Genomic DNA, 20579 nt, shown 5'->3' with positions numbered 1-20579 from the left:
CCCTCTTAAAATATTGCATTGGCACCTTATACAGGGTGAGATAATAGGCGAGTGGGGCTTAAGTCATAGATGCCTAATACCAGGCCCCCCGCACAGAACTGAATTTCACCCACAGTGTGTGACTCATCAGCTTAGAACACACGCAGACACTGAGGAATTTTTTGACTCAAAACTACAGAACTCTACACTTCACTGACTTTGCAATAACAGAATAAGACATCTTTAGACTCTATTGTAAACAAAGATCTGTAAGGTTTCAGGAGTAGCAGCCGTGTTAGTCTGTATTCGCAAAAAGAAAAGGAGTACTTGTGGCACCTTAGAGACTAACAAATTTATTAGCGCATAAGCTTTCATCCGATGAAGTGAGCTGTAGCTCACGAAAGCTTATGCTCTAATAAATTTGTTAGTCTCTAAGGTGCCACAAGTACTCCTTTTTTTAAAGATCTGTAAGAAACACAGAAAACCTACATAGCCATAACTAACTATACATTAGCTCTTCTGGGAGGTTTTTTTTTTCCCTTTAATTATGCAAGCTTATTTTGTAAGAATCAGCAAAGGGTTATTTTATACCAGTGTTTTCCCTTTTCTTCTGCATTTGGCTAACTGGTAAAAAGTGAATAATCTTAGCCATGTCTTTGCTGTGATGTTACACCACTTTCATTCTGCATGCCTTTCACTGCCAATCTGGCACCATTCCTTGACAGTTACGCACAAAGGATCAGCGCAAAACTGATGTTGAAATAGATATTGGGGTGGAGCAAATATACACCAGAAAACCTTACAGACATAAAGCTTGATTTATTGAAACAAATAAAGATGCCAAAAAATACCTAGTGAGTTATGTATTTTACTGGGAAAACTGAATCCTCAATCACAAAATGATAATATAAAAACAATGACTCCACAGCAAGGACTAGAATATTAAACTTTCAAAGCCAAACTTGGTTGGATGCTGATATTAACAGAATTAATGAAAAAGTGAAAACAGATTTCAATTATGGGTCAGCAAACAAAACACTCTTTGTTTAGATCTGCTGTCTCTGAAAGACTCAGCATCTATTCTCTTGTAAATCATTAAAAGCAAAATGCTCAATTAATCCTTATTTTATATGTAAAGCTCTGACAGAAGCAAAGTCCTATAGCTGTACCTTTGCTTTACAAATCGAAGTAGTAATGGTTTCAGAAAGCGGTCACACTCTATGAGCAGACAATTGAAGAGATTTAGTAAATCCCACTTTATAGAGCGGAGACTAATCGGAAAACACAAGCCAGTCAAATGTTTCTTATGAACTGTTGACACTATATCAATGCTGAATCAATTGGTGGCATTTACTCTGAGTGACAGAAAAGAAATAAATATTTATATCACATAACCTATATCAATGAACCTAGGCAGAAAGCTATTTCTAACCTGCCAATATTTGATTATCTTGAAGAATCATGTCCCCTTCTTTTAATGATTAATATGAATTTCTTATTAAACCTAAGTGGAGGCTAGTGGAAAGGAATATCATCATTAATGCTTAAAAACATAAACCACACAAAACACTATGTTAAACTAATGCTAAGTGTGACAAACTCCAAAATGAAAGGAAAGTCAAAGTTAAAACAAAAATCTGTCCCCAGTTTATACAGTTGTGCCTAATTACTGAATAACAAAAGGTTGCAATATAACAGAGAGCATTTCCTCTTTGGAGATTTACAGTCTAGTTCCTTATCACAGCATGGCAAATTAAGGGTAGCATTAAAACACTAATTCTGAATTTCTTTTCTTTGATGGGCATAAGTCAAATCTTTACTATCACTAATAGATTTTAGCTATTTTATTTCCTTATATAGGAGAATTTTTAAAATAGGTAACCTTTAACTTTCTAAAATCCAGCTGTGCAAAATGCCTTTATTTCTATTTCTTTCAACAAGTCAAAATGTCAGATTCAGGATATTCACCCATTCATGATTATGTGATCTTATTCATGTTCAGTTATTCCATTTTCTAAAAATTACTCCCAAATTGCTCTCTCTTATATTATGGATTAGTATTTGCCAAATTTCACTAAAAAGCTCAAAAGCATGTTTTTGGTACTCATATAATTTAAAGTTATCTGTTTGGCTATTTTATAAATATTTTAAAAATTATAAACAGACCTTCCTGGCAAGAATCAATTTGTTCAAATATGGCTTTGTATTAGGAATCCTGACAAACTTAAAAATATATTCCAAGCTGTATTCAAAGGATTCAGTGCCAAATAAGCAAGGCGGCAGTGCTGATGCTGTTAGAATCACCTTTTAAAGAGGCACTCTCATTTATTAGATCACCGTGTTACAGGTGATACTGAAGGACAAGCATGAAGACCAGCCTTTATCTTCTTGACACGTTCAACTACAACTACTTGATTCATGAAATGCCAATGAGACTTGGAGAGGTCACTGTGTGAAGGCACTGAATACGCATCTGAGATAATTAAGATTTCAGCCTTCGAAACATGGAGGGGAAGTGAACAACAGTTAAGAAAATCAATAAGAGTCTTTTATTTGCGGTGACACAGATGTCTCAGTCAATATAGCCTAATAGGCAAACTTGATGGCAATGGACAAGTGCCTGCCTCCAAGGCTATCAAAGGGGGTTCACTATGACAAACATTAAAACTTATTTATGTTGCTACTGAAGAATCCGGTATTCTTTTAGGTAGCTTAATTTAGCAGTGTATATTTAAAGTCATTATACAACTTTGGATCTATCTATTTGAATCAAAACTGGTGAGAAATGACTGCCCTAAAGGGTCCATTGGTCCATCAACTGAAAGTGTAAACTATTCAGGTCTGGACATCAGGATCTAAATGCCTGGAGCAGAGAAGAGTAGGTGATAAGGAAGTCTTCCACAACTTTACTCTTATAATGCAGCATATGAACCAGCTCCAAATAATATAAGAAGGAATGTTCTCTCTTACCACTTGCAAAAGCCTGCTAAATATTTATGTGCCTACTGCCCTGAAAATACAAAGGTCATTCTAACAACTGAGCAGCTGATTTAGTTTCTCAAAGCTGATTAACATTCTTCCCCTAAATTGTGGCTGCAGCGCAACATGTGTGTAAGGTGCTTAAATTTATTCGGAGCTAAATCGGATTCTCACCTTTTGAGAAATGGAAGCAAATTGCTGTGGCAATCAAAGTAAATCAAGACACATAACTCATCCATATCATGAAGGTTTTCATGGTCTCTCCACTTCAGGTTTAAAAAGGGAACATTACAACTAAATGAGCAGTAAGCATCTCTCTACTTATGTGTAGTATGCCAATCACTGTGATATATAAGCAGTAACAATTCATACATGTACCCAAGTCTGAATTTAATGCACCTACCTGGCCATTAGCTAATATTTTCTTCAGTTCTGCAGAAGACTTCTTTAAGCTGAAAAATACAAAACAATTGTTTTCCATGACTACAGTTTCAGTCTATGAAACTGAGTTAAAACCGTATCCACCAACAAAAGAGCACCTTTGCTTATGGTTAGGCATGCTGAATATGTTTTACTTTATGCAACACAGACTAAGCCTGATATTTCTCAAACAGCATATGCCAAAAGTCCAGAAAGAATGAAAATTCAAGATTATCAAGATTTATTTCACTTTTACAAAGCAGTTTAGATAATGACAGACATTTGACCATCCTACTCTTCAAAATACAGCCTAACATTTGTCAATAAAACAAAGCTGCCCTTGCCAGCAAGTGTTTTATAATAAAGTACGAAAAAACACACAGTTTTCCTTCAGTTTTCCTCGGCTGCAGGGCTCAGTTCAAAACCCAGTAAGGTCTCATCTCTTGATATCTTAAAACGTACACAGTATGAATTATATCTCTGTTTACCAATACATTAAGCTATAAAGGCAGATTCAGTAATTTATAAATGTAGGTCTATGTTACTCAACCACAATGTGTTACAATGAGATGGTTAATATACTTTATAAAAACAACAAGGAGTCTGGTGGCACCTTAAAGACTAACAGATTTATTTGGGCATAAGCTTTCGTGGGTGAAACACCACTTCTTCAGATGCAATATACTTTATGTACGAGGAACTGACCTCCTCAGCAGTTACTGGGCCAAACTGACCACTGGCATAAGCTGGCACTACTGCACTGATGTCAAAGGAGCTGAAACAGCTTAAACCATTGATTAATTCAGCCCATAATGTTTACTGTAGACTGCTGTATTTTTATAAATCCTACTCATTTTGAAGTCCATCTTCAACAGAGTACAGCAGATAAGATGACTTGTTCTGAGCAGAAATAGACTCGGGGCTTGTCTACACTGGCAATTTACAGCTCTGCAACCTTCCGGCTCAAGGGTGTGAAAAAACACCCACCTGAGTGCAGCAAGTTTCAACGCTGTAAAGCGCCATTGTAGACAGTGCACCTCTACGCCCCTCGTGGAGGTGGCTTTAGCATTGCCAGTGTAGACTAGCCCTCAGATCTGAAAGGTATTTTTTAAGGTGTTGGGATTCCAAAACTGGATCTGTATTTCACAGCCAGCCCCTTCGTTATAATAGATCAAGCACCACAACTAAACATCTCTGAACTTGTGGAGCCCCAGAATTTGAGGATGTTCAGATAAATTTACAAGAAAAATACAGTCCAAACCCAAATGTATTCTAATGAAAAAAGCCACTGTATACCCACTGAAGACAACAAGGTTGCATGCGTGTACAGTGATGGAGGGCAAAATTTAATCCTTTGAAAAAAAATGTATAAATTAAAAGCCAAACACTTAAGAGGAAGGACAGTTTTGGGGTTAGGGCAAGACTTAAGGTTAGACTGGGACTTAGGAGATTAGGTTTCAATTCCTGGCTCTGACACGAACTTCTTTTGGGCAAATCTCTAAATTTCTCGGTGTCTCACTTCCTCATCCGCAAAATGGGGAAAACATCCTTCCTGTGTCCGTTTTATTTATTGAGACTGTAAGCTCTTCAGGACAGGGACTGTCTTCTTATGTGTATGAACAATGGGGCCCCAACGTTGGTTGGAGTCTCTTGGCTCCACTGTAATATAAATAAAGTACTACTAAAACTCCAGAAAGCCTGAGGAAGTTACAATTAATTTTTATCCTTCCTCTTGATTTCATTACCAATCTAGCATGGGAAGTGCCCTGAAAGCTATTATGATAAATTCGTCGGATAAATCTTTGTTGTATTTCACCATAAAATATAAGTCAAAATATTTTAAAACACCATAGGTGATATAGTGGAACATGCATCTGAAGGTTCTAAAATATATATTTGGTGCAGTCACAGAAACTTGGAGACGTGAGGGCAAGTTTTAGAAAATACAAATAAAAAAAATTAAGAACAATATTGGTACCATTTACTCTGAGACGTAAACTTAAATTCTTAATTGAAGCTCGTAGCTTTTGGAAACTTGACTACATTAAATAAATGAAATAGCAATGAACAAGTACCAGCATGATGCATAGCATGACGCCTTTCTAGAGAGCATGCCCATTTTATTAGAATATACAAGAAGTTCAGATTTTATATATATAATGATTGGTCTGTCAAGAACTAAGTAAAATATGGACTACCATGGAGGGCTAAAGAGATAAAACTTCTGACTGGATTACAATTTTTTTTTTTAATACTTGAAAATAAGGATAAAAGTGGTGCTTTGTCAGTGGTAAAAATTCAAGTACATGGTCAAGATTTTCATCCTTAGGTGTTTAAAGTAAGGTCCCTAAATCCATATTTAGCACCTAAACAAAACTAAATGGATTTTCTGAGAACCGAGAACCTCCAACACCCACAGATTTTATGAGAACAGCAGGTGCTCAGAACCTTGTTTAATATTGGTGTCTTACACAGCCTAATTGGAAAGTGTTTGCCAGAATCTAATTAATTAACCCATCCTCTACATGCACAGGTGCTGGAACTAGGGGTTTTGGGGGTGCTACCACACACCCCGGCTTGAAGTGGTTTCCATTATATACAGGGTTTACAGTTTGGTTAAATGGCTCTCAGCACCCCCACTATAAAAATTGTTCCAGCACCCCGTCTGTGTGTGTAGAAGGAAGAAATTTTATTTCCACCTCAATTTGTTTTTATAACCTCTCCCTTTATCAACACAATTGTCTCATGTACCAGCCATCTTGGATTAGATATAGTCACAGACATTACACTTCTAGTGGGATATTCACAACTAACTGCTGCAGTTGTATTTGTGTTTTTGGTAACTGAAAACTATTTTGCAAAAGTGAAATATGCATTGCTATCATTGATTCCGAGGTAATTTCCTCTCCCAAAATATCAAGGCCTCCCCCTGTTTTCCTGACAACCTGATCTCCTCATCCTCCCACACAACATGCAGCCTAGACAACAGTACCACTAGAAATATCCTCTCAGACACATTAGTGAACTTGAACAAAAATACCCCAAACACAATAATATAATTTTGAAAGGTGCATGTGTCTTGATCATAGATCACTACTAACAGGAACAGTGAAAATAGAGACTTCATATTTGGTGGCTTTGTTCTTCAATAGGCCTTTTGTTCCCAGACTACTTTAAAGAAAGATTAAGTTTTCCAAGGAAACACAAGTTGATCTTGTCATCTCTCAGGACTAACAATTTGTGAACATGAAACAAAGAGAGACTTTCAATTACTTCAAAAACACAACTCCTAGTGCAAAAGGTTTTGGAAAAGGAATGGCAATTAACCAAGACAAGATGATGCAATCTTCTAGAAGACTCATTTTCAGTGCACTTTGAGAACCATCTCAAAGTACATGGTGTACTGAAAACTACTGAATGCTGAGGAGAGGAAGAGTATTTACTTAGCTTAGTGTACAACGTAGGCTACTGAAAACAGTAAATATTTTCTTCCAAAGGACGTGGATTGCATCTTCACAATTGTGATATTCAGCATACGTCACTGAGTTACTGCAACCAAGATTTCTCCAAAGCAGACTTGCCTAAAGTGCTTGATTTCTCTTTCGTCAAGGTCTCTAGCGGTGCTCACTGACTGGGGCACCTTAAGTGGTTTTGGGGCTTGCAGAGTCTGGCTACATACTATATCATGATCTTTGCGTTGTCTCCAATGTTGTAATGTACTTCTGCTCTCCCCAGTGGATAACTAGGTGGCATCACACATATCAAGCAAATAGGACTGCAATGTTAGCAGGTACCAACAGAAGACTGCTTCCATTCAAGTATGAACAGATCGTATCTTAACATGCTAGTATTGTTCTTTGTCAGCTTGTTTAAAAGAGGGTTTTTAAAAAGAGAAGGGGACACATTTTGTGCAGGGCTATATAGAAAGGGCACTCATAAAATGTATAAATTCCAATTAAAATACTGAGCCTTTGAATTACAAGGCTGTACTGTGGTGCAGTAGAAGCTACCTTTCCAATATTAAACAGTTCTCTCATTCACAGGCAATAAGATGTAATATTAAATCCATAGCTAGAATTTTGAAAGAAATCTAAGGGAGTTAGACAGCCAAATCACATTGCATTTTGATGGTATCTGGGAGTTTAATACCCTTAGAATCCTTCCAAAATCCCAGCCCATGCTAGCAAGGCTATTAAATTGAGCATCAAATCTAACAGGACCAAATTTTTCAGCAAAACCACTTTGAATTAGCTATCCAATGAATGACTAAGCCTGCTAAATAACTAAAACTTCTGGCTCAACCATATACAGTATGTCAATGTCATATGAAGGATGAAGCCATCTGAAATATCCCATAAAGGCAGAGCTTTATCAGCAGAAAATAGGTTTACTGAACACCTGTAATAGGAGTGTAACAAGTTCTACAGGGCAGGTTACATTATTTTTTCTTTCCCATTGTGCTCCTTAACTCCCAATGATTATACTGATGAAGTTATTTGACATTTCAAGTTTGATACCATTAATTACTATGCACCAATCACTTCTCATGTTCCATTTTGTTTTAATAAAAAACATCCACATCCACTATTGACTCTTACCTATTGCTTGGAAGGGAATCCGAGACTGCTGAGCTGCTATTATTAGCAGACCCTGCTCGTGTATTTACCTGCAGGCAGAGAAAGAATCTCTATCAGTCGTTTGTGTTCAGAGGACACCATTCTAATTAACCTGTAATTTGCCATGCATTTCTCATTTCACTATGAAGGTTAATTAGCTTGTTGCTAGGCATACCCATCATTGAGGTCTAGTCTGTATGTAGGTTAGGATACTATATAACTGATGGGTTTCAGTATACTATTTCCTTACATTTTAAATCCTTAATTAAATAATACAGAAAAACAGAAATACACAGTAAGACTGCCATTTTATTCCCTTTAAGACATGCATTAAGAGATAAACAATTATTTTATAAAAATTATCCTATAGTTTCCTGCAATTCAGAACAGAGAATATATGTATGATTACAGTAGAAAGTTAGGAAGTATATATGAATGAATTGAATAAATGTCCCGAAAGGATTTCATTGCAACTTGGTTGTGTGCTTAACAGGTTATATAAATTAATTAAATCAAATGAATATGGTGTTTCTCCCTTCAAAAGACCTCTTTGCAAATTGGTACTAATAGCAGAGTTAATATGTAAGAAGCTTATTAACAAAGGGAAGAAACAAAACACATTTCAGTTATTAATACAACTGTATACAACACTCAGATATTGCAGCCAATACCAAGCAAATGAATCTTTGTCCCACACGCATAAAAAAAATCTGCTTGTCAGAACTCAAAAAAGTGCAGTTTTATTTGACATTTCAATAAGTGGAACACAGCATTACAAATCCATCTAACTTTACTGAAACAATTATTGAAATTCGTACCTTCAGGCCATGTATGTTGCGTTTCCCAGGAGGCTTGCAGGCTGAAACAGTAATTGACTAAATTGTAGAACACATCAGGGCCATTTACAAATTTGCTCAAAATGAATCTTTTAAAAAGAAATGAGGGTGACACCAAAATTAGCAGCGAGAAATGATTGAAAAGTGCCGCCTAAGACCCAGAGCGGGAACTGTGAGCCAGGATTTTTAACTTGCAGGGACTGAGCATTTATAAATGCTAAGAGCTTTTTGACATTGTCTAATATAAATTATAATTTCTGCTTAAAACACATCAAAATCAAGATAACTGGGCTAAAATGATTAGATTCATTTCTTAATTCAGATGCCTTCACTATCTTTTTTTGTTTACCTACATGATGTACTGCAGTTAACTAAATTCTTTTAGAGAGACTTTGTTTTAGTTATGTTAACAAACAGGCCACTGTGTGTTTTAATGTGGGAAAAACTGGTTGGGGAACAAAGTTCAAAGACCAAGGAAGCAGACGACTGAATGCATTAAATATAGAATAAAAGATGATGCATTATTTGTTTACATGCAAATCCTGACATCTTTTTATGATGTCTAGCTTTAAAGATGAAGTCCTACTTGGGAAAAGGTATTTTCTTAAAGCCTCTTAAACAATATATTACCATGTTTTTTTCCATTCAGTGGATGTGCCTTTGTCAAATGTTAAAACCACACAGGCTTCTAGCTACATGTTACAGACAATTCCCATTTTAAAACTACAGTGCTCTACAAATTGTACGGTAAAGGGCCTGTCAATTTTGATGGATTGTCTGGGAAGGGATGAATTTGATTTTTCTCTCAGATGCACATGTATTTCACTCCATTTTTTGACAGCAGGAAACAGTGCTATTTATTAGTCAAAAGGACACAGATGATAGTTATTAAACACATCAGTTAGGCCAGGCTGTGTGCATTAGAAATTGCCATTATATTCTTAAAGAAGCTAAATATTATTTCATCCAGGATTGGGGAGGAGGGAAATGGATAAATTTTTAGCGTAATTTTAAAGTTTACCAACCAATTTAGTTTACATGTCTTCAGAAATGGAAATATGGAAATCAAATTTTGAACAAACAATAAAAGACATGTCAAATGTCATCTGCCCTGATGCCCGAAACACAATACTTTGGTAACAAAATTCATAGTGTTTGAATAAGAAGCGCACTGTCCATAAACACTGTAATAAATTATTTGTTTACCATGAATTAAAGAATGGATAGTATTTAATTAAAATATTTTTCTCCTGAGCTACCACCGTAAGCAGAATTAAGATAACTGTTGTGAAAGGTTGAAGCATTTTTCAAAGAAACCCTTTATCTAGGTTTTTGCTGAAGAAGTGATCTGACCTTAAAACACAAAAATATATAATCAGTGGAGAGCATGGAAAATGTAAGCTTTCAGAGCTGTTAAAAAAAATACAAAAAAAGAGTCACCCACTGGCAAAACAAACATATATTTTTGATGGGTTTAAAAAAAATCTGGCAATTATTATTTATATAGCGTTTTACAACATGGGTAAAATATACTAAATACAAATTCGTTATCCCCAAGAGCTTATAATATGTAACAGGTACAGCACAGTTAAGGCAACAATGCATGGCACATAGACATCAGTGTTGGCTGGTTTCATGGAACAGGTTGGTTTTCAGAAATGATTTGATTACAGAGTAGCACTGGAGAGCCTTCCTCAAAAAGGTTAAAATGATGTCAGCAAAAGAGATGAGGGGCTTGTATGTATGGAATCGAGTGCGGACAGTAAGGCAGGGAGGAGTGGAACTGTGAAGAATTTTGAAAGAAAAAGAGAAGCTCAAATTACATGCAGAAAAGGTAGATGACACTAGGAAGACTCAAAAGGCAGTGGGAAGGGAGACATGACCAAAATGACAAGAAAGTGAAGCGTTTTTCCTAGGACAGTTTTGGACAGATGGAAGAGAAGAGCCTGGGCTAGAGCACTGGTTGGAAAAAAAAGAGGGGAATGGGAACTTGTTCAACTACTGTAGAGGAAGAAGTAGCAGGACTTAGTGGGAGCTTGGATGAGAGAGAGGCAGAAAAATTAGTCAGAGATGACAGCAAGGTTACAAGCATAGCAACAAGGAGAACAGAGGGGTTAACAGAGAAAGTTTGGGAGGAAGGAGAAGAAACTCTGCTTTGGACTGGCTCAGCCCGAGGTGGTGGCAAGCCATCTAAGAGGAGATGGCATGACTGGACAAAGGATGAAAGATCACAGGTGGAAATGGAGATTGGCAAGTTGTCAGCAGAGAGGTGATAAGTGAATCCAAAAGATCAAAGAACAATGCCCAAAAAAAGGCATACATGGAAGAGAGAAGAGGCACTCCCATGGAGAGGGAGAGCAGGAACTACAACGCAGGTACTGAAGGAATGGTCCAAAAGGCAAACTTATAGAACATAAAGTCTGATTTGTAATCTCCATGTGGCCCTTTGGGGACTCAGCCGTGAAAGGTACTGAACAACTTCCAAACAACCACCACTGATTTCAAAGTAAGATGACAATGCTCAGCCCTTCTGAGCTGTTCAGCCCCTTGAAGGCTCAGCTGCCAAAGCAGCATATACTCTGGCCACATGAGATTTCAATATTTTCTCTTTTGCAATTGGTCATCACAAAATATGCAACAAGGGGCTCTCGAACCTTCTTCACACAACTCCAAACAAGGGGATGTGTCACAGGTGCTCTAATCTCACAAGATATTAAATAGGTCTCTGGTTTTGTTCAGGGAACATGTGTGCACGCATGTGTACATACACACTAGATCAGGGGTCGGCAACCTATGGCATGGGTGCCAAAGGTTGCACACGAGCCGATTTTTAATGGCATGCTGCTGCCTGCCGAGTCCCAGCCACCGGCCCCGCTCAGCCTGCTGCCGAACCCAGGCCGGGACCCAGCAGGCAGCAGCGTGCCATTAAGAATCCTGCCCCACCCCCCCGGGGTAAGGTGAAGGAACTTGGTCCTGCCGGCTGCTGCTATAGAGCAGGCAAGCTCCCCTCTCCTCCGCCTCTTCCCCCGGTGTGTGGGGTCCTGGCCCTCCTCCTCCCACAGCATGCTGGGTCCCTGCCCCTCCTCCTCTCCCTCCCTGCTGCTGATCAGCTGATGGCCCTTGGGAGGGAGGAGGAGAAGCAGAGCCGCAGCGTGGGGTGGAATCAGGGCACATCCCCTCCAGCCCCCTGCCATCAGCTGCTCAGGGCAGGGGCTGGAGCACCCCCACGACCCCACAGTCCCAGCCCTTTGCCTTGACCCCTGCACCCCCCCTCACACACACCCAGCCCTGGCTCCTGCTCACATGCCCCCAACCCCCTGCCCTGACTCCTGCACCCCCCACACATACCCAGACCCCCCATACCACATGTCCTGACTCTTGCACCCCCCACATTCCCACCTCCACCCTGAGCACCAAATGGGAGCTCCTGCACACACCACCCCCACATTCCCACCTGCACCCCTCGCACCAAATGGGAGCTGCCTAGGTAAGCACTCCACCCCCAAACCTCCTGCCCCAACCCTGAGCCCCCCCATTCTAGCTCCTGGCCAGACCCTGCACCCCAACCCCCAGCCTGCTCCTTCACTCCTAGCCCTGTTCTCAGCACACTCCCACCCTCAGCTCAGTGCAGAGAGAGAGGAAGAGAATGGGCTAGAACCAGGGAGAAGGTAGGTACCCACTCTATGTGGCCAGGGCCGGGATCACAGACCAGCAGCGGGCTGAGCGGGGCCGGCACTTGGGACCCTGGCTGACAGGAGCCGGCGGACGGAACCCCAGACTGGCAGCGGGCTGAGCCGCTCAGCCCACTGCTGGTCTGGGGTCCCGGCCACCGGTCCCGCTCAGCTCGCTGCTGGTCTGGGGTTCTGGCTGCCGGCCCCTTACCAGCCAGGGCCCTGCTCAGCCTGCTGTCGGCCTAGGTGAACGGAACCCCAGGCTGGCAGCAGGGCGAGCGGGCTGGCAGCGTAAGATCAGCATTTTAATTTAATTTTAAATGAAGCTTCTTAAACATTTTGAAAATCTTGTTAACTTTACATACGACAATAGATTAGTTATATAATATATAGACTTATAGAGAGAGACCTTCCAAAATATGTTAATGTATTACTGGCGAGCAAAACCTTAAATTAAAGTGAATAAATGAAGACTCAGCACACCACTTCCAAAGGGTTGCCGACCCCTGCACTAGATACTATACTACCCTGAAACCTCATTACAATGTGTGAATGCAAATGCAGCTATAAACAGGCAAGAGTGAGCGAATGTGTGTGTGTTTATGTATTACACACACACACACACACACACACACACACACACACACACACACACACACTTCCTTCTTTATAGCTGCATTTGTACTCAGAAAACCCACTATAACAGCGAGGAATTAATCTAGTGATGCATGAGCTCTTTCCATGGCTAGAATTTACAAGAATCCTCTGCTATTTCAGCCCCTGCTAGACTGAGATGCAAAAGTCCCAATATTTCTCCTTTAAGCATCTTCCCATAGCAGCTCACTAACCTACCACCAGAAACAGCCTCCTTTTGAGACCTTAATAGCATGTGTTACAAAGGCCTGTTGGTTAGCTGCCCAATTAAAACTTCACAGAGTTATAAGTAATGAAAGTCTAGAATATTTAATTGGGAAACTCATAGTATGATTATTTGTACAGTATCAGTTAACAGAGAAGATTTTAATTCTTAATTATTTCAATTAATTTATTTCTGGGAGATTTACTTGGAGAATTTAAACCTTATCCATTTCATCAATTAAGAACCACAGATGCAGAAACTAGATACTGAGAACATTTGAATTAGAAGGATTATGTAATATGCTCTTCTTTTTAACCATTACCCAAGTTCTCAGAGAAAAGTACGTATCCAAAATCCAAACAGTTGCCTATGATTTTGTTTAGGACCTAGGAAATCTTATTTTAATAGCAACCCAGCACAAAAGCATGTAATTAAGTCTTCTGAATTCAGGAGAATACTTGAGCACATACTAAATGTTGTGCTAAACAGAGATACTTTCTTCAATCAATGCCTACATAACTGGGTATTTTCTGTGTATAAAACTCCATTATTTTGATTCTGTCACCAATTGCCAACAGCTCAACAAGGGTCATAAGAAGCATCCAGAACCTGAGTTATTCAACTGCTTTGGCTTTGAATACACACAAACTATACCACCACCAATGATTTTTTTAAAATGTATGTAAATATGTACTATGCAAACTAAACTTGTCAGTTTAATTTACTCCAGTAAATAAGCTATTTTATGTGCAATAACTAGTTTTCACTACAATCCTGACAATATTTAATGATTTTATCTAAATTAAGAGGTAAACTTCATGTTATGTGCATTTAAACTTTCTGAAAACATAACTGTTGATGAAACATCTTACTGATATAATCATTGCTAATTAGAAGTTGTTAAGCATTACCTCTTGGATATATCTGCAAAGGTTCTATTAACTGTCCATTTACTTGCTGTTCCATTACAGTGGTATAATACTGAAAAGAGATTACAGAGATTATTCAATAACATATGAACAGTAGTAATCGTGTTATAGGTTGTTGAATTCATGGTATTTCTTAGGGTTTAAAAAATTGCAGTTACACGTATCATTCTCCAAAATACATTCCCACTGTTTGTACTGTCCACACAACAAAACAACTATGAAGGAACATTAAACAAAGGGTAATGATAATCAGTAATACATTGACTCGAGGGGAGTAGTCTACTATTGTACCATAGGACCATCATAGGTTCAGGCTTATCTGACATCTACATTAGCATCAAATAAGGAGAACATTAACAAAATTTGCAGCAGTAAGTAAATTGGGAGTAATTGTGATAACTGGTTATGAGACAGAAATAATACAAAGGAACCAAGAGAGATTAGAAAAACAAACAAACAAACAAAATACAATGAAATTAAACCTGGAAAGATACCAACTACTATATTTCTAGAAAAATAATTCAAGATAGAAAGAGCAAATGGGGAAGAGAAACCTGGAAAGCAGTCATTCTGAATGAGACCAATAGATGACAATGGATAGACAAAAGTTAGCCATGAATTGCCAATATGATATGAAACAGTAAATGCGGCTTTGGGCTGCATAACCAAAGGTATCACTCCACACAAATCAGAGAGGTAATATGGTCCCTGTGTGTCGGACTCCAGAGCAGTGGCACTTACAACATATGTCCACAGCTTATTTAATTACCAGAAAGACATTGTCAAGTTAGGTGGACCTCAGACCACAGCCCCTGACTTTTTAGTGGCTGGCGTGAGTAGTTGATGAGACAGCTACCATATATACATAAATACAAGTTTGGCAAAGAGATGACAACAAGGCTACATAACAGTCTGTAAATATTTGAAGGCCGTGAATACCAAGCATGGAAAGGAAATAGCATGGTAGGAGAAGAATTACAGAGTATGGATGAAAAATAAGGAAAGGGGACATTTAGGCTGGAGATCTGGGAATATTTCATTGCCTTTAGAAAAAATGTCCCCTGGGAAATGTCGTAAGCTCCATTACATGGGACACTGAAGAACAACACTAGACAAAACACCGGAACATGTACTTTAAGAAACAATCCTGCTATGGCGAGGAGATTGACCTCACTGGTTTTTGCCAGTGCATCTCTCTGACTATGGGAAGTGTTGAGAATTCAAACACAGTACGAAGCATGTTCCAACTGCAACTTACCTATCTTAAGAACAAAAATGTTGACTGAGAGTCAGATCTTCAGCCACTGTAAGTCAGCATAGCTCCATTGACTTTGATGCTCATTTTCACCACCTGAGGGTCTGGCCCGAAGATTTTAGAATGATAGTATTCTCAGATGAGTATTTTATGATGCTGTTACCTATGCTGACACTACTTAACCTAAACAGAGAATACTGTACATCTTTATGGTGTCAGGTATGAGTGTTCTGATCATACCAATGACTTACCATAAAACAAACTTTTTTGATGTTTACATAATGCAAATCAACATAAGGATTGGTTTATTGTTATGTAAATAGTTTTCTTTCATCTTGTTATTGAATGCCATCAAATTAAGTATTTAAAGGGAGCAACTACATGAATATAGTGAGCACAGGCTGTAAGACAGGTCACTAAGATTGCTTTAGGGCACAATACATGCTTTCATTGCGTAAAATCATACATGCAGTCACAAAACTGAATTCCGGAAGCTTCAAGTCTTCTAGCTTCACCTTCAGGCACAGATTTCTTTACAACTGATTACAGACTTAGTCCTGTTCTCAATGTGGCTCTGAGTGAACACAAAAGTCTCCATGTGCAGACTCACTTGAAGGATTGGGGCCCTATTTCAATGTTCCTTTACAGTTCTAAGATTCTAACCTGCTAAGAAAGAGAAGGCATTTGCTATCTCCACATTTCTCTCCTATGAGAATGAACAGGAAGAACACTCCTCCTGAAAAGTGTTAGTAGGGGAAAAAACTATTGGAGGTGTTGGGTTCTCGTTAGCCCCATCCCTGCATGATATAAAAGCATGTTTGAAGGGCTATCTGGGTCAAGATTACTGTACACGTCTCTTAAATAATCCTGCTACACATGCTCCCACTGTGCTTATACAGAGTAAAGTTATTAATCTCAAAAATATACAATTTTAAAATGATCAGGAGGAAGATTTGCAGGAAGAAAGGAAACTATCCCGGTAGACTTATTTTATATCATGCGGTAATGAATAACAAGTTAAGATCTTTGCCTACCCCCGACCCTCCCCCAAAGGCATCTAGCATCTAATAGCCATGGGGCTATAAAAGATTACTCTGCTTTCTAGCTGACCAAAGCTGTAAAGAAAATGTGTTTCCTTACTTTTAGTAATATGTCAGGACCCCCAACACATATACATATAGTGTAAGCACATACTACATACTCTCTGGAATAATAAACTAAACCAAATGTTCAAGAGACTACGCTTCTTTAGAAAAAATAGTAATGTGGCCTTCTCCATTACTCAGTGATGACAAGTAAATGAAATATCAATCATGTCAGCTGTCAACCTTTTCGGACAGCAATAACTGTTAACAAGTAGTCTGGAAAAATTCTCCAAAAATGATTTGTCCTCCACATACGAGTATTTCAGTTTCCATGGAAAATTAAGATGCCAGTGGCTATTTGGAACATTGTTCAGGTACTTTTAAATGGAAAATTTGCCAGTTATTGATCCAAAGCATGTACCCCTTGCTTCCAGAAGGCTGCAAGCAACTTTCCAATCAGTGGCTGTCAAAAAAATTACTTCCTTTTTATACTGATACAAGACAACAGTGGTAGTGTAGCTCCACTGCTACTTAATATCTTTCTTTAATTAACTGCTATGTATAATAAGAAAATAATTTCAATTACCATCTTACAATATTTCCATAAATATAATGCAAACTCTCTTTGTGTATTACAAAGCAAATTAATTACAGAGCTGATTGTGCTGATGGTCAAGTTCACAAACAAATAACCTCAACGATAAAAGGGTTATAACAGATACAAAGCATCTTTTCCTACCACAAAACCTTGCATGCATGGAAGGGACCTGTATTCTCATTTCATTATTTAATTTGAATTATAAAATAATTCACTCACTTTTCTTTTCCAAAACCTTTAGTGTGTTGATGGCAAAATGAACCATGTCAGTGTTCTTGGAAAGACGTTAGCAGCTTCCCAACCCTACAAACATTTGCTATCAGGCCCAGCCACTACCATGAGTGGCTTAGAATGTAGGCTATAACAGAGCTACTCTCTGCAGTCCATTCTCCCAGCATGCAACTTACAAGAACTCTCAAAATTTCAGTATTTTAGGGTAGCTAAATCTTACCTACATCATTTGCTAATCAGCCCCAGTGATGATGATGGCCATAAGCCCCTCTAACCATCAGTTTTTTTGTTTGTAAGGGATTTTTTTGCTGGTTGTTTGTTTGTTTTTGTTTTATTGCATTATTTTTTTGAGAAAAAGGCAGCATGCCCTGCAAAAAGATTATCCCCAACTCTGCCAGCAAGGCAGATGGATGTCCACAGAGTCATAACAACCTCACTTCTAGGAACAAGAACAAGTAATTTTATTGTCTTCACTATTTTCTTCAAGAGTGGGAATGAATCTGCCATAATCTTGGAGACTAAAAAGCTCCAGGATGTTTTTATAAACCACCAAACAACAGACAGACTGCTAGAATGTGAAACCATCATGTGCATCACTGAAACAGCCAACTGTTGTAAAACATCAGAGACAAAACAGGTAGAAACAAAATGGCTCAGACTGGAACAAGATTATTTATAGGCATCCCATAAATCTTAAGGCATTTGGGAGGGCAAAAGAATTGGGCACTTACAATTGCTAACATGCTGAAACTTCTACAATAGGCCTGGATTCATGCCAGAGTGACGAACCTGCAAAGTAGTGATTTGTAAAACTCTGCTGGAAAAAAATGCAAGTATCCTTATCGTATCATGTCAATAAACCCAGAAATACAACAAGGAGTCTGTTGACACCTTAAAGACTAACAGATTTATTTGGGCATAAGCTTTCATGGGTAAAAAACCCACTTCTTCAGATGCTACAGATGATACAGACTAACACGGCTACCCCGATACTTGACACTAATAAACCCAGAGATTTCTTGAGGATTATCAATGAATAGATTGGTTATAGCCAGATCTCATGGGAAAGTATCATTATTGAACCAGTAGAATAATAAAGAGAAAGCTTTGCATAATGACAGGTTTCAGAGTGGCAGCCGTGTTAGTCTGTATTCGCAAAAAGAAAAGGAGTACTTGTGGCACCTTAGAGACTAACAAATTTATTAGAGCATAAGCTTTCGTGAGCTACAGCTCACTTCATCGGATGCATTTGGTGGAAAATGCATCCGATGAAGTGAGCTGTAGCTCACAAAAGCTTATGCTCAAATAAATTTGTTAGTCTCTAAGGTGCCACAAGTACTCCTTTTCTTTTTAAAGAAAACGCTGTAGAGTCCAAAAATTTTACCCCTCTGCAGATAAAGTTCTTTTAATATCAGACTTGCAAGAAGATAGTCTGGTCTCTTCAGAATGGAAAGGCAAGTGAGGGAAGGTTGGGTGGGAAAAAGGTTTAATTCATCATCTCCTTAGAAGATCTGAACCTTACAAATAGGTGAATCAGCATCTGGAACCTGAAGTTCTTTTACTCTCCTGGCTTAAGTCACTGACATTAAGAACAACATCTCACAGTGAAACTGGAGCACTCGGTATTCAGTAGTAGAAGGAATGCTTAACTGAATAGAAGTTCCTAGAAGTAATCTCCTCAGATATCAAAAGATCATGGTCTAGCAAAGAAAGCCTTCTGCATGTTACTAAAACGAACTGGGCAATGAATGCTTATGTATGAAGTCCGTAACCCACACAGAGACAGGCACAGGAACATGACTTATGCTGACAAGTCTTCCATCGTATGTTCTAGTCTAATTCCTTACAATTGTAATTAGAAATGACTGAAGTGATTTTCAAAAACTGTTATGATCTGATGATTTTAAGGCATTTTGATCTCGAGCAAGACTCCGAGGGAACACAGTGCAGAAGACTGGGTAAACCACGTTTGTAGTATTGAAACCATAGTGGCTTGCTAATTCCCTATCAGCTATCTTCAATCTGATAATACTTGAAAACTCCAGTGTCATCAGACATTGAGGATAAGTTTCTTTCTTCTACTGTATTCAAATATCTCTAGATAAATTAGGATGAACAATGTCTATGCTATCTATTCATCACTCTACATGGACCGCCTAATGCTGTGTTATATTCTCATTGGCTTGCACTCAGCAAGAAATACAGATTAAAAAAATTCAGGGTCTTGATCAGTGTTGAAAAACTAAACTGACAGGGAGAGAGACATTCTTTCCTCAAGCTTCTTGGAGAATATTACAAATCAATAGAGGAAAAGGCCGTTTTAAATCATAATGGTTATATCAAAAGAATGCTTAACACTGTCCTTCATTTAATTAGCAACGATCAGAATATGTAGGTTTGCAATATTTTTCTTACAATAAAAAACATTTCATATTTTAATTAAAAATTTACAGAGTGTTCATCAGGCAGTCATATCAGAGAAAAAAGCCTTAGTTCCATTGGTGTCCGAAAAGTATCTTGAAAGAAACACTATGAAAACAGGTTGTTGGTTGACACACATTCATAAAACAGCTATCACAGCAGCATTTTCAACATCAGTTGGCTGCAGAACTCCTTCAGTACAAGTCTCTGTGGCAACAAAATGACAACATTTTTTTACAGGACAATTTATTACAATTTTGGTTTTCTTCTCACTGTCCCTTTAAAATACACCGCATGAACAAAAAGCTCAAAAACACAGAATGGTCCCATTGTAGCTTAATATCTTGCACACTTATCTACATAATAACTTCTGTGACAAAATTCTCATGCATGAGGTATCCTTCATGTCACATGCAGCATGTAAATGTGCACCATCAAGAGCCTGGGGTTGCTCAGCAATTTAAATAATTGATAAGATTTCAGTTATAAAAAGGAAACATTTTCAGTTTTAATACAAAATTTCTTTATACATCTGATAAAAAGGCATGATGATTTTGAAACATTGCCATAAAACATTCAGATGTCAACAAATACTAGGATATTTCTACTTTAAGCCTAAGGAGCTGACATTCTCAACTTTTGTTATACATGTTTGGTCTAGGAAAAAAATAAACATGACCTTGTCCACCATTAAACCCAA

At 38.3% G+C, this 20579-nt stretch overlaps 1 protein-coding gene across 10 annotated transcripts in view; it reads right to left on the bottom strand.

Annotated features, from left to right (window-relative positions):
- Positions 1–20579, bottom strand: part of MAP2K5 (mitogen-activated protein kinase kinase 5) — a 209842-nt gene that overhangs the window by 165474 nt on the left and 23789 nt on the right. For all 10 annotated transcript variants that reach the window (XR_006274573.1, XR_006274574.1, XM_043493329.1 and 7 more), the window contains 4 exons: positions 14272–14341; positions 8813–8853; positions 7977–8044; positions 3362–3410 (listed from right to left, as the gene is read on the bottom strand). Coding sequence is in view for 8 of the 10 variants with exons in the window: in XM_043493329.1 (XP_043349264.1) it covers positions 3362–3410; positions 7977–8044; positions 8813–8853; positions 14272–14341 (228 nt within the window). In the remaining 2 variants the exon portion in view is untranslated. The remainder of the gene's footprint in view (positions 1–3361; positions 3411–7976; positions 8045–8812; positions 8854–14271; positions 14342–20579) is intronic.

This window comes from Dermochelys coriacea, chromosome 10 (genome assembly GCF_009764565.3).
Source record: "Dermochelys coriacea isolate rDerCor1 chromosome 10, rDerCor1.pri.v4, whole genome shotgun sequence".
Lineage (NCBI taxonomy): Eukaryota > Metazoa > Chordata > Testudines > Dermochelyidae > Dermochelys > Dermochelys coriacea.
Note: the sequence above shows the minus strand (reverse complement) of the source record. Positions and strands in the feature narration are given on the sequence as shown.